The 14,843-nt window shown below is 39.3% G+C and overlaps 1 protein-coding gene across 2 annotated transcripts in view; it reads right to left on the reverse strand.

The window, feature by feature from the left end:
• BACH2 (BTB domain and CNC homolog 2) overlaps positions 1 to 14,843 on the reverse strand; it is a 164,671-nt gene that overhangs the window by 22,724 nt on the left and 127,104 nt on the right. For both annotated transcript variants that reach the window (XM_072408646.1, XM_072408647.1), the window contains one exon: positions 2,847 to 4,382. In XM_072408646.1, coding sequence (XP_072264747.1) covers positions 2,847 to 4,382 — 1,536 coding nt within the window. The remainder of the gene's footprint in view (positions 1 to 2,846; positions 4,383 to 14,843) is intronic.

Here is a 14,843-nt window from a genome sequence, read left to right on the forward strand (position 1 = left end):
GGTTCAGAATGTAATTTTTCTTTCACTTTGCCTATGTTCACAAAGGTCCCTCTGACCTGGAATTTCTGTGACAATACCATATTCAGAGATTTTTCAATTAGCACGAAAATCAGGGTGGTTTAAAAATGTGTTTTTTCTGACTATACTTTACAACTGTTATTTACAGAAAAACTAAATACTTTTTTAAACTTTTTTTTTTTTCTATACTTGGAACATGCTTTCATAGCTCCCTCCCCACCCTGAGAACCCTATGCAATTTTAGTAACAAGATCATGTTTTAAGATTTTGCAATTAATGTAAATTCTTCTTTGAATTTCAGTATGTTTACTCATGTAAAAACAAATAAATTGGAAATGTATATATTTTTTTCCAAATGCTGCTTGACATCAGATACTAATTTAAAGTTAACCTGCAGGGGACAGCAGGGGAATAAAGTAATGAACAAGTCAATGTGAATGATCGTTGGCTCTTGTACAACTCTTTTGATTAATATTTGGACTCCCCTGTCAGAAATCCTGCAAGGACCACCTGGTCGTGCCCAGTTTAGGGTGAAATTATGATATTTCTACTTCCGGGTTATGGCCCCAACTCTGCTCACTGGAACATTCAGAAGCTTAGTAATACGTCTGTAACCAATGCCATCAGTATGTTTTGCAACAATAAGGTTGCAAAGGTCTTGAGAGAGCTCTTTGCTTTTACCCATCATGAGATGCTTCTTGCATGATATCTTGGTAATGAGAAACCTTAATATAAGCCATCAATTAGGTCTAAACCAGCTGATATTAGGAATATATATTTACAGAGAAAATGTTGAGGTGTTCAATAGTTGTATCCCCCCTTTTCTCCTATGAGAAATAAAAGCAGCTATGTAAACATTTCTAGGCATATGATAAGAGGCATCTTGAGAACACTGAAACTGTGCTCTATTATGCAAATTTGGACTTAGATAAAGAAAATCATACTCTTGCTTGCCTTACCTCAGATCTTATAGTTATTACATGCTGGGCAAAACCTACTGTATCTTTACAGCATTTCAGTGTATTAACAGAAACTTTTGGTGGTATGCTATATTTATCAATTCAGTGTTTCACTTGTGAATGGCTAAAATTATCTAGAAATTGCATATGGTGCAATTTGAAGCTAAAAGGTTCCCAATAACTATGCCACTATTCATTGTTGACACACACTTTTAGGTTAGGGAGAATAAAACGACTGTCAATACTTAATGATTCCTCCGCATATGTGACCATACACATTTTACTGGGGTGCAGTTACCTGCTGAGGCGGAAGTTTAGAAATTGTATGGGGAACAGAAAACATGGATATATATGGCAAATATTGTCCAACAACTCAATATTAGTTGGTGAATATTTGTATTCCGCTGTTTGTTAACTTGAATTATGGTTTGGCAGTCTCTGTTGTCTAGACCAGGGGTGTCCAAACTTTTTGCAAAGAGGGCCACATTTGGTGAGGTGAAAATGTGTAGGGGGCAACCATTCAGCAGTACTCAGGGTTAGTGTAGGAGTGGTCTGCGCAGGACCGGCACAGCACATGCCCACTAGGGTGAAGTGAGGGATTCCCTGTGCATGGAGTCCGGTGTCAGTACGGGCTCCGTGCAGAGCACGTTCTTGGAAACCGAGTGGGCGTGGTCCATGCGGATCCCACACAGCACACGGCCACTATAATGATGTAGGGGGTTCCCTGTGCACACATGCGGACTCCCATCCTGCCGATTATGCCTGCGGAGTATCGGGCCGATAATTGCAAGGCGGGTAATCAACTCTAATGAAAAATAAAATAGATTTTTTGTACGGGTGTATTTTATACTGTGGTCAACACTGCTGGCAGGCTGCATATTATTGATTTTATGACAGAGGCTGCAGGCTGGTAGAAATCTGAACACAGACCACAATTGGCACAATGGGCGGGACTTTGGACATTCCTGGTCTAGACCAACCTTTCTCAACCTTTTTACCCCTGAGGAATCCATAAAATAATTTTAAGGTTTTCAGAGAATGCCTACTAAAACCAATTTATTTGAGGGGTCAATATAAAAAAAAGCCCTTTACACTGGTGGGCAATGGACAGAACGTCTCTTACAATGGTACCTTGAATTCCACCTTTTTAAACAATTAAAACAGCATTATCATGGCTGACTCTACCCCATGGTGTTGGCACTAGATTTTTGAAAGCATCATAAAATGGGAGGTCAGTCAGCCACAGTATGGGGAATCTCTAGCAAATTCTAAAAAAATTCTGGGGTTCCATTAAATATCAAGCTATGTATGTTTAATTTTAGGTTTTGGTGTTTTGTTAACACTCAAATCAAAAGGCAAAGTAAATAAAGCCATATAAACATGTGAATGAATATCTTTGTATAGTTGTATTCTTACATAAATTGCTGTGGCTGAAATTTTCCAATTTTATGGGCAGCAGAAAACACAGATGGGACAAATATTGTCTAACAACTCAAATAATTAGTTGGTGAACATTTGCACTCCTCTGTTTGTTCACTTGAAATTTGGTTTGGCAGTTTCTATGTATGGGGGCGGCAAAGGCTGCTTTTCTTTTGGCTGCCTTTGAGTATTGTGTCTGAACATTGTCAAGGCAAAAACGATATTTTGTTGAAAAGCTGTCTTATTCCAAATGTATATTTCAGAATCCTTAAGAAATGGGCAAGCCTCGGATGTGAATGACCCTACAATTTTTATATGTGTTTTTAAATTCTCAGTCTTTTGAAAGTGTTTTTTAGTAGTAGCTAAATTTTTACTTTAATAAGGCTGAACTTATTCTGAGACAAATGTAAAATTAATACAGGTAATACTAAAAATATGAAGATTTCTTACCTCTTGCCCCCTGTCTTGTACAGGACACGACTCACTGTCTGCTTCTGAAAATGATCCAGATTCATCACTAGAGTTTGTTCCATATGATTGCTCACATTTTATCTGTGGCCTGACTTGGTTATATATTGAGTCTACAATTGAACATGCTTCTTGATGGTCAGTAGGTGGAAAACGTGGGCCTTGTGAACAGGGAGATGACGAAAATTCACAGAGGGGTAGGCTACAAGGAGATCCACCACTTCCATCTTCTGCATATGAGTATGAGGAGCAGGAGCTTGATGTCCTGGTTCTGGTATCCAAAGGTGGTGAACGGGGACATACCTTAATTGGCACTGGGCAGCTAGTGTTTGGCCTCTGCCTTCCTGGCAATGGGTCTGCTACCAGCCCACTGTGGGAAAAAGTGTGAGAGCTAGGAAGAGACTGGCTTGCTCCAGCCCACAGTCCCTTTGGCACATGCTCGGAAAACTCTTTATCCAAGCAGCTTATACCAGAATATGATTGCACCGGAGTGCTTATTTGGTCACAAGCACTTGAAGAAAAAATGACACTTCTCCTGTCCAGTTCCATCTCATGCTTAGAGGTGAGATCTGAGCCAGAACCTCGGAGAGGGGATGCCATGAGGAAGTTGGAGGAATCTTTGTGAGGTTCACTAGACAAATCATAATTCCCAGTGAAAGGGGTATATTCAGTTTTATGGTCACCCTGAGTTGTTCCCTTTTCCACAGGGCATGAGGGACTTCTGACAAAGCGATGATGGGAAGTGCCCGGCGAGTCTAAAAATTCCCCCCCTTTTGTTCTACTAAAAAAAGTCCTTAGACTGGAAGGAGATGACACACATTTTGGATTATCAATATTAGCTGGACTTGGCTGTTTTCTGACCATCTCAATGTCCTCTTCTTTATCCCTGATGTCACCATCATCTCCAGACAAGCAAAGTGTAACACTCTCCTCTTCATTATCATCATCTGGAGGCTCACTTTTAATCTGGTTTATAGGAAGTCCTGATTTTAAGCCAATTTCCGAGTTATGTTCATTATATGTGCTTGTAAAACCTGAGGTACTATGTGATGTATTGTAGACATTCTTAGTACAAGCTAGCTGGTATTTCTTGTAACGTGGGTAGCGGATTACAGGATCCTTGTCTAAACCTTCCTTATTGTCCATTTGCATATGGGAATTAGGCAAAATTACTTCATTTCTGTCTGCGGTTTTCTCACCTGAACCTAAGTTAAAAGGCTCATGGTCTATTCTTTCATTGGGGCAGGATATTTTGGAGGTTTCAGATTCCATGGTTTCTTCTTCACAATGAACAGTCTCATTTTGCACACGTGGGCATGAGGTGTCTTTCTTACACAGAAACAAACCATCTTCATTGTTTAGAAGCTGCGTCTGAAGAAAGCGGAAGCAGGAGTCCTCTAGGTTGTGCATACGCAGGAATTCTGCACATTGGATGACCTCTTGGATGTTTTCTCTGCTCAGTAATAGCTTCGCAGTGTAGGCAAACTGCAACAATGGACCAAATCCTCTGGCAGTGACCTGCAAAAATGAAAGAAAAAATAGGGAAATTGCCAACATTACCATCAGCAGTGCAATTGTCTGAAGTCCCTCAAGTGTAGTGCAATAACCTGACAGCTACAATGTCCATACATAAACACAGTAAAGTAGCAGTTAATCTCCCATCAAGTCAGCATCATCTGCCTGGTATAGTAACAGTAAACATTTTACCTCATGGGTATAATGTTATTCTGTAAATGCTATTACATATATTTAAAAAAATAAGGTAACAATCAAAATAGTGATTAAGAAACAATTATCTAGGAGAATAATTCAAGAAAAACTAAATTCATAGTCCTGCTCTTAATAAAAAAGATCATATTTTTCATGCTTAAAGTTGCTTAAGACACAGGACAGAAGCAGCCGCATGAATTCTGAGGTGTTCAGAGACATACTGTCTGCTCAAATTCAGCTAAATGCAGTCAAATTGATTGGGAGGCTTTTCATAATACAGATGGACAATGCCCCAAAACATACAGCAAAAGCAACCCAGTAGTTTATTAAAGCAAAGAAGTAGAATATTCCTGAATGGCCAAGTCAGTCACCTGATCTGAACCCAATTGAGCAAGCATTTCACTTGTTGAAGACCTAAACTTCGCCCCATTTTAAATGGAAATACCCAGCTTGAAGTTTGAGAAGTTTTTCATGGATGAGTGGATACAATATTTTCAAACAAGGCCGTCCAATATTTCTATCCCAGACATTTTCGGGTTTCCAAATCCTTGGTGAATAAGGATGGCATGGTTTGATAAGTTCCCCATTTCAAACACCTGATCCTAAGGAATGTCACTTTCTGACTTTTACCGACTATCGACTGATGTAAACATAAAACTGCTAAACTGAGAACCACACAGGATAATCGGCTTCAGCCGGATATCAGGCGAGAATCTGGCATGTGTACAGCCCGCGTCGTATATCGTCGGTGGATCCGTCCTGGCGGATCCACGAACGACGAGCGAGCATCATGCTAGGGAAGGGGGAGAGCGCGCAGCAGGGTCCCCTCTCCACAGAGCAGAATGGTGCTGTATGCACAGCATTCGTTCATGCATTGTGCGGTTTTTATCGTTGGAAAGGATCGTGAAAGATCCTTTCCAACGACAAGAATTGCACGTGTGTATGCGGCTTTACATAGGTGATCTTAGTTAAAGTGTCCATCTAGGTGGCGCAGGTACCTGCGGCTGGAAAATAGTAACCTAACTGCAAACCCCCTGCCAGTATGGATCAAAGCAAAGAAAAAAGGTTTTGGCTTGACATACACTTTATGGTATATTGAATAATTGTTCTGATTGTACCACTGTAATAATGTTTGGGAAAACATTAGTAACTCACTGGTTGGTTTTCCTCAATACCGGATATTGCTATTTAAATATGGCACTTGGCAGGACCAGCCCAGTATGGCTTTTAAAAAAAAGTTTGGGTAATACGAATATATTTCTAATAATTAAAGGTATTAGCAGGTGGTCTGTCAGATTAGAATCATTAGGCAAAGGAAACCAAAGATTGCATGTCGTTTCTTTACTTTACCAACAACCAAATACATTAATTAAAAAAAAAAAAAAAAAAAAAAAAAAAAGATAGTAAGTCTGGTCAAATTAGCAGTATCTTCTGGCTGAGAATCATACATATCCACGTTGAATTTTGAACGTACCAAGCTTATTCACTACTTTCCAATGCCAATCCAGTGTACAAGTCATCAAAATAACAAGGCCACACAAGATTCTATAAAAGAACTGTCTAGTAGAAAGGATTGGCAGCCTGTGCAGTAAAGCGGTTAATTACACTTTCTGAAAGGCATGAGGAGGAATTTTCCTGTCGTAGCACATACATACACAGTATAAACAAACTTGTAACTGATTCATAACATTCCATAGTAAAAACATTTCAGATGGCTTGGACTAAATTATTGAAGAGAACAAAGGGATTATTCATTGTTTGTATCCTTAACTTTACTCCCCACATCTATTCTATATCCTGCACAGTAATTTCACAATGTGGCCTGGCTGTCATTGACCGCATACAAAAGGCAGCCCAATATTTATCTACCAAACCATATTGGTCACTCTGTAATGGCTGACCACTGAGATGTTAATATACATACACTAAAAAATAAGGCACACAGTGCGTGGGCCGGGGATAGAATACAGGTGAAAGACCAATATATCCTAACACAAACTACAGTTACAAAGCAGCTACGAACAAACTCAGTGTCTAATATGCAATTTATATAGTGACATTATATGGGACTATGTGACTGCAGACTGACAAGTTTTTAAAGGGGAAACTGTAAGGATGTGTGCCAAAAGGAAGGATCTCCCCGAGGAAAGAACTGTATGTTGAAGGTGGGATCTCATGGGAGAAAGCCCAAGAAAAGGCAAATTTGCACAATGGTAGACTTAAGCACTAGGACTGACTGTAGATTGTTTTTTTATATGACTATTTTCTAGTTTTGGAAAATTATATTTTAATGTATCTGCAATATTTGCATACTTGCATAGACTCAAAGGTTCCTTGCAGAGTTTAGAAAATAAATGACATGTCTATTTATGATTCACAAGTTTCATTAAAACTTTTCCCAAATCTTATTTCCATAAATGTCTACTCATTGTTATGTTGCTCACATCTGTGTTTTTTAGATTTAACTCTAGCACAATTCCTGATTTGTTATGCACACGGTCCATTAAAGAGCTCCTGACGCCGCAGGAAATACTTTGAAACCTACTCTACATGCAAGCTAGTGATCATTAAAATTCAAACAGTGAGATTCAGCATTCAGTTGCCATTGTTCTTTAACCTCCATAGCCCCAAAGGAATTCTATACTGAGGAGAACTACACCATCTGAATGAAGGCTGGCATACCTAATAAATGCAAGATAAATTCAGTGGAGCTATAGATTTGATTCTCAAGCTGCCTTCTCCTCTAGTATTATTATAATAGCATGGATTTTATAGCTGACTTAAAGTGTGATAAATAACCTCCGTCTGTATTGTTAGCGCAATAGAAATGGGGGTACGCTCACAATTCCTGTGATTGCATCTTTACAATTGGTTATTTTATTGAGCTTTGAAGTGTGATAATAAAGCTGCCGTATGCTAGAAATTGTAACCTCACCAAGCCTAAGTAAAGCTGTGTTTGTACTGTTATAAGGCCTACTTTTACTTCCATGAATGTTTGATATAACCTACATAGAAGTCTTAGTTCAGGTGCATATATTTTATATTATTGAAATTATGAAAACAACCAAAATGTTGAAATAAAATCTGTGAATTGAAAGTTATTGCAAAGTACTTTGCTCTCCCTCAATCTAGACATAATTTGTGCCTCTGAGGCCATGTTTGCATTGTGTAAAAGGATGCTCTGATTTCTGCCAAGTGCTCCAAGCCTTTGCAGAGAATATCTACCGGTGCTTAGTCAACACTTCTTAAATCTTGTCCTTGTATTCAGGGGAACGTATAATGTTTTTGTAACTTTATGTTAGTTTTGTCCTCAAATTAAAAGGTACGTTTTGTTTCAGTGAGGAAACTTAGTATTTTATTTACATAAATATTTTAAAGAAATGTCCTTTGAAGTCTGATGGTATAAAGCGAAGCATTATCTTTCAATTACCCATATATAGCTCTACTGTGAAATAGCAGGAAAGATCAGATCCCACACACAGCTACAAGGCACAAGAGTGACACAGACCCGCCTTCTAGCAAAGATAGGACCTACTGTAGACCTAGTTTACAGCAAACATTTACAAATCTTACAGAAAGCTTTCAGCAGGTCTCTTGAAGCGTAAACAAACACCCTTCACTTCTAGGCTGAACCTAAACTAAAATTTTTACTTTACATAAAAGGGTAGACGACCCTTTTATATAAAGCAAATATATTATTTTTTTTTGTTTTTTAACTGCGAAACAAAAAAAAAAGTGAAGCCCCTCTGACTTTCGGCACAGGGATCAAGGCTGTATGGGAGCACAGAGCCTCCTGGGACGTCACGCATACCGGTAAGCTCTTAGCTGCTCCTTCTGTGCATGCCCGATTTTGGCATTTTCCTACTCTGAGGGGAAAGAGACGCTGATCTCACACATGCGCAGGCTAGCTTACCCTGATATCTCTGAAAATGTTGATTGTTTGTCAGCCTACAAAAAACTGATTTACTGAAGTAGAGGAATTTTACTTGTAATACATAACACAGAGTTGCAATGCATGAAATCTGCAGATGAAAATAAAAATGGATCTCTGGTTTACCATTATCTTACTTTTTTTACCGCATAAATTTCAATAGACCTAGTACAAAGCAGTCACTATAGTACAGTTGTTCTGCTTTAAAACAAAAAGGCAAAGGCTGAACTCCTTCCTAAAATCAAATTAGCAACTTCTGGATAAAGATAGGAAAGATTTTTCTGACTGTGCATTTCAATTTGTTTAGAGAGTATTTTCCTTTACTAAAGTTGCCATCAATTACCAGCTAAAAGGCTTAACTTGATGAGAATACAACACCAAGCTTGTCATTTATGAGATCATTTACTAGGAGGGGTACCTTTTTTCACACACTCTGCAAAGACAATACAGAGCTGTATGAGAAGATAAGTCTGAGCCTAAGTGTGAATAATACAAACAAGTAACACTGTTCATTCTGGGATATTATTGTACAATGAACTGAATAGAGAAACAAGTGTCAGCGTGTCCCTCGGCAAGCTGCCAAATGCACAGTATGCATTGTTTATATAGGAACTGTTTTACCTGCCAGATCTATAATTCTGCTGTCTTTCTAGTGGTATTGGCAACACTGTCAGACAGCACAGCCAAATCCTCAACTCACTGCAACAGCCGCAGAATTTTGTCAAAATGCACCTCAGCCTGTTCTTTGACTTATAAAGGACCAACTCACTTGTTTCTGATGTCTACTCACTCGCATATTCACTGGCAAAACATGTTCACGTTAGGGGTGAACCTACCATTTGCATAGCACACCAGTACAAGCAAAATAGCTGAATGTTTATGGAGAAAGGTTTGTGGTTTGCTTCAGCACTAACCAGAAAGCATAACACAATCAGAAATCTAAAGAAAAATTACATATTGGTTATTTTCTAAAGAGCACTGAAGACTGGCAGGTTTTGCTTCCAATGTATGTAATGCTTATATTGTAAATAAATAGGTTTTTTCAGGTAACAAAAATACAGGTAGTCAAATGTACGGCTATGTTCCAAGCATTCACAACACGACAAACAAGCAAATGAACCTAAATGCTCTATTTGGCCAACCACTTACTTTATGTCAGTGCAGAGCAGAGAAGTGACCATTGGACATGGAATAGATATCTTTTTTTTTGAATAAGTCATTGAAGATAGTAAGTCATTAGGCATCTGCTGGACCAACAGACACAAAATGGTGGTCACCAGACTGGTGTTTATCCTACCCTTTGTAACAGAGAATCTTAAAAAACATAGAAGATTCCCTTCAGCTTTCCAAATAAAAAAAGCAAATGGTTCTCCTTCTGCTAAACTAACCACATTTCAGGCATAACAGCAGTCATACACAGCCAAACATCAGAGCAGTCTTTTGAGATCTGAAGGGTACAAAATTCCAGGATAGGGATTACCTCAGCAGATCTCCAGGTTCTTAGTTTCCAGACAGTCCAAATTCACATGCTTGCTGTGCAGATGAGCTCCAGGCGGAGGTACACCTGCTCTAGTACAACCCCTGATCAGCCAACACATCCTGGCTAAAAAGCCTGGGCACCCCAGATCATTCCCTTGGAGATCTCGGGCATGGGCAGAAGGAGCAGAAAGTAGGCTGCTGGGTATGCCAGGAGGCTCTGCGTTCCCACTCTGTTTTTATCATTGCACCACTAAAGACAGAATGTTTGGGGCTTCACCCTCTGATTTAAAAAAAAAAGGTAATTTTTACCTTACATACAAGGCAAAGAACACGCCCTCCACACACACTAAAGAACATTTTTGCTTCTGCTGGATTGGATAAAATTTACCAAATCTAAATAGTAACATTGAGTCTTACTCTCTCAATAGCTATAATATATAACAAAACCTATACTCGATAGTACAGCTTTCCTTCTTTACAACTGATGCCTGCTTCTGCTATTTTTAGCCATTCTCCCTCCAACTTTAGAAGATATTCTCCTGGGAAACCAGATTCGTAAATTTACTTGTGAAAATCTAACGTAATACATATTTCATTCAGCAGCTTCATGAAGAATTCAGTATGTGACAAGAGTGAGAAATGTGGCAGATTATACAGGGACACAGGCTTCCTAGGAGAAAAGCTGAGCCACAACAGTACTGGAAGTGGGAGGAAATGAATAGAGGCTCTGGAAATGCTTGATCATTTATACTGTAATACCTTTGTCTTTACATTAGGATCAAATCAAGTGCCAACACATTCTGGCTTAATTAATATGATAAGGAGAAATAAGCAAAGTGCTGTACCCATAGCAACCAATTGCAAATCATGTTTCATTGTTCTGATGGAGCTAAAGGAAGAATCACGTTTGACTGGCTGCAATGCATTACAGACCCTTGCATGTATATTTATTACATTTTCAACATCACTCTAAAGCTTGAGCATCTTTATATGAAAATATAATGCATTAAAAATACTATGATCCAAATGTATTAAAAAGTATACCCTCTGGAAAGTTTGCACATATGCACCTAAATATACGAAATAACACAATGCCTGCTTGGATTTGATGTGTTCCTTTATTTATAAGTGTAGATTGTCCCATAGCTGTCTGCTGTACATATCTGTATGCTAAAAAAATGTTGGGGAAATGCCTGGACCTCCCTACAAAGAAAAGCCTGGTATCACCTAATAGACTGTTATGGCTCTTATGCTGCAATATGGTATACAATAAATTGGCATCTTAGCAATGACCTAAAAAAGTTGAATTTCACTTACTCATTGAACATCAGCATCCCCAGCACACAGTCTGAGGCTGTGCACAGCTGAAGTGGATTTTAGGGGCAGATTAGTTCCCAACTCAATCCTGCAGTGCCTGGCAGCTGGCACTCTATAGCCTCTCTGTTCCTAGTCCCCAGTGCCTGTTGTAGCGTTAAACTGGGGTGACTTGCGTACTATTTACTGTTGCTGACTCTGCCTGTTTCTGACCCTGTAGGTTTATGTCGCATTAACTGACCTTTTGCCTGTGACTCTGACTTTGCTTTTGTCTGGCCCTTGTATACCTCGTCTTGTGGACTGATTACCTGTGAATGACCTGGCTCTGTATTATGAACTTGTCTCTACAGGAATCTTGATTCTCCTGGTTCTCTGCCAGCCATTTCCCGGACACCATCCCTTGCGCACTAATTCCTCTGGACAACCATGTGCTGGGAAACACAACCAGTGTGTAAAGGCTGAGCGGGGGCTTGCTATAGGTGACTGGTGTCTGGCGAGTACGGGACCAGGGCCTTACAGTCCAGATTTAAAATAATGCCACACTGGCTGTAACCTAGTATGGTAAGATTTCTGGGGATGTAGCAGACAGCACACAATTTTATTCTTTTATCACAACTCTTTACTAAATTCTTTGAACAATAAAAAAAAAAATTACATTTTTTGAAGTAAGAAAGCTATGTGACCACAAGGATCTGTGAGCATAGTAAGCAGTGCAATGAAGTAGCCCAGGGGAGTACAACACTGGCACTAATCTAATTGCCTGAGCTGTACACAGTGTGCAATTTTCTAGACACAGACTGAAAACAAGAATGATGTCATGTCCAAGTCATGTTCCTGGACAGAATTAAAATAACCTCCACAGCATCTATTTCCAACCATCTCATTGCTTGGCATACCAAACATACAAGAAGGAATGGAGCACCGCATGCCAAACGCTTTGAATTAATTTAGCTTCTGTCAACAAGTTACGCTTGTGCAAAATGCAGGCTTGCTGTGTGTAGTCAGAGGAGGACATATACGGTAACACAGACGTCGGCCAGAGACTTTCATTATAAACTCTCAACACTGTCCAGCCACCTGCTTGGTGCATGTTGAACTGCTGCCACTGAATTCAGGATTCCACATGAGAGCACTGAATGAGTTAAGTCAAGTTCTGGAACTTTAGTGCTATTACTAGCATGTAGAATGAAAATAACTGCCCTTCTTGTGTGGGTTCACATTGAGAAATGTGTACAACTATGACATACATCAACTTAGCATGTACTGTATAAAATGTCATTTCCTGGAAAATGTCACACAGTGCACACTGTAAAGCTAAGCAGGTTTTAATGTGATTATGAAGGAAATATGGAGGACATTTCAATTGTTATTAATACCAAACCCAATTAAAAAAAGAAATTGTTTGAAAATATAAAGAAAATAGACCGTTCGAGATGGATGCAATACTTACAGCATTCTTTACCTCCATCCCAGCTGCAGGATATTTTTGAAACTTTTCGCCATACGATCCAGTATGACTTGAGGGCTTTGGGAGCGACTACTTAGAGATTTGTTTGATATAAGGGCGCATGTTTATCTGTGGGGGGAAAGAATCTAAAGATTCTTTTTTCTCTTATATTTTCTTTTGTAAAGCGATTTCTGGGAAGGTAGAGAGAACAGTCCACCGATTGTTCAAGGATATACCTTAGTTTTTTGGGACTTGGTTTTGTCCCTTGGTTATGTGGTTATTTTTCTAATTTTTCTATGTATATTTGGTCACTTTTATAGAATTAAAAAATTAAGGGGCACAGACAATAGTTAGGGTCTTTTTGGGGCCTGTTACACTTTGTTTCTCTTTTTTTGTATTCTGCACTTGATTGTATGGTATGTCTTATTTGCACCATTTTCTTTTTAACTGTATTTGTTTTATATTGTCTTGCCTTCAATAAAAAAGATATTAAAAAAAAAAAAACGGACCGTTCAGAAATGTTTTAGGTCTGCCTGAATACATTCCTGACATGTAAAAACAAACAGTATAGTTTTTATTTTGTTTTTTTTTTGTTTTTTTAAGCAGTACCTTTTATCATGTTAAAATAGTCCTTGAACTCAGGTCCACTAAAGCTCCGTACACACTTCCAATTTTTATCGTTGGTAAACGAACGACGAACGATCCTGCACGATATCTGCGAACGATCGTATGGCACCGATCCTGTACATACAGATAACGACACGATCGTTCAAAGATATTGTACACACGATAGATGCGATCGTTTGAACGATACAGTAAGTGACGTGCACCACAGGAAGTGAGCGAACGTTCGTTCACCGCGCATGCTCAGACCATGGATGATCACTGAACGACCGTACACACAATAGATGGTCAACGATCGTCGTCCAATCCGATCCGCCGGTCCGGTCGTTCATTTCCAACGACTATCCTCGTTCGTCGGCGACGTTGGTTACTTTTTTTACAAACGATTTTTGGCCAATCAGTCGTTCGTCGTTCATTTCCAACGATAAAAATTGGAAGTGTGTACGCAGCTTTACTGCTTAGGCTGAGATGATACTATCAATCTGTCCTAGGCAAGAGGTAGCATTTTAGCAGATTCCTCTCCACCAGTAATACCATAGTTTTATAATATTGCTACTTTCAGATCCACGGCGGGAAAAAAATCGCTCCCGTGCCACTCCCACTTGCTGGAATCTTGACAGCCGCTCAGCCACCAAGATCCCTCTGCTGGTTTTCTGTGCCAGACATTTGTAACTACAGCTACCGTGTTTCCCCAATTTTAAGTCATCCCCATTAAATAAGCCACCCCGGATTTTTGAAAAAATAATTAAAATAGGACACTCACCCATGAAAAAGACATCCCCCGATATCCGATCCTGTGTGTGTCTCCTTGATGCTGGCTGCAGCGCGTGTCTCCTCCTGGCTGCAGTGCAGAGCCAAACTGAAAGTAAAAAGCCGGCACACGCGCCCCCGCGATTCTGAATTAGGAAGCAAGCTGCTGATCCCTGCCCTAACGGAGATCCCTACACTTAATTACTGGTAAGTGAACAGAAGGAGACAATCAATGGCATAGAGTGATCAGAAGGGGAATATGAACGGCACATGAGTGATCAGAAGGGGACAATCAATGGAACATGAGTGATCATGAGTGACTTTCAACAATAAATGTGTACTGTAGTCTTCTTCATTGAAACATCCCCTGAAAATAAGACCTAGGGCATATTTTGGCATTTCAAAAAATATAAGAGTGTGCCTTATAATCGGGGAAACAGGGTAAGAACTAGACAGGATTTATTGGATAGATTAAAAAAAAATAGGGCCTCTGAGTGGCCAATCCTCAGCAAGTTGCAACCAAAATAGTTTAAATCAACAAAAAGAAGTCTCCCACCATAAGCCAACAGGATCTTTCTATTTTATGCTTTATCAATCACAGATTTTAATATAGAAGTGAGAGGCAAGTACATGAGTAGATTTTTTTTCACTGATGCAAGAGACCACATGGGTGTCAGGCTTAGAAAATCAGCTAATCAGCATAATAACATTCTTCTTAAACTCA

This window comes from Pyxicephalus adspersus, chromosome 4 (genome assembly GCF_032062135.1).
Source record: "Pyxicephalus adspersus chromosome 4, UCB_Pads_2.0, whole genome shotgun sequence".
NCBI lineage: Eukaryota > Metazoa > Chordata > Amphibia > Anura > Pyxicephalidae > Pyxicephalus > Pyxicephalus adspersus.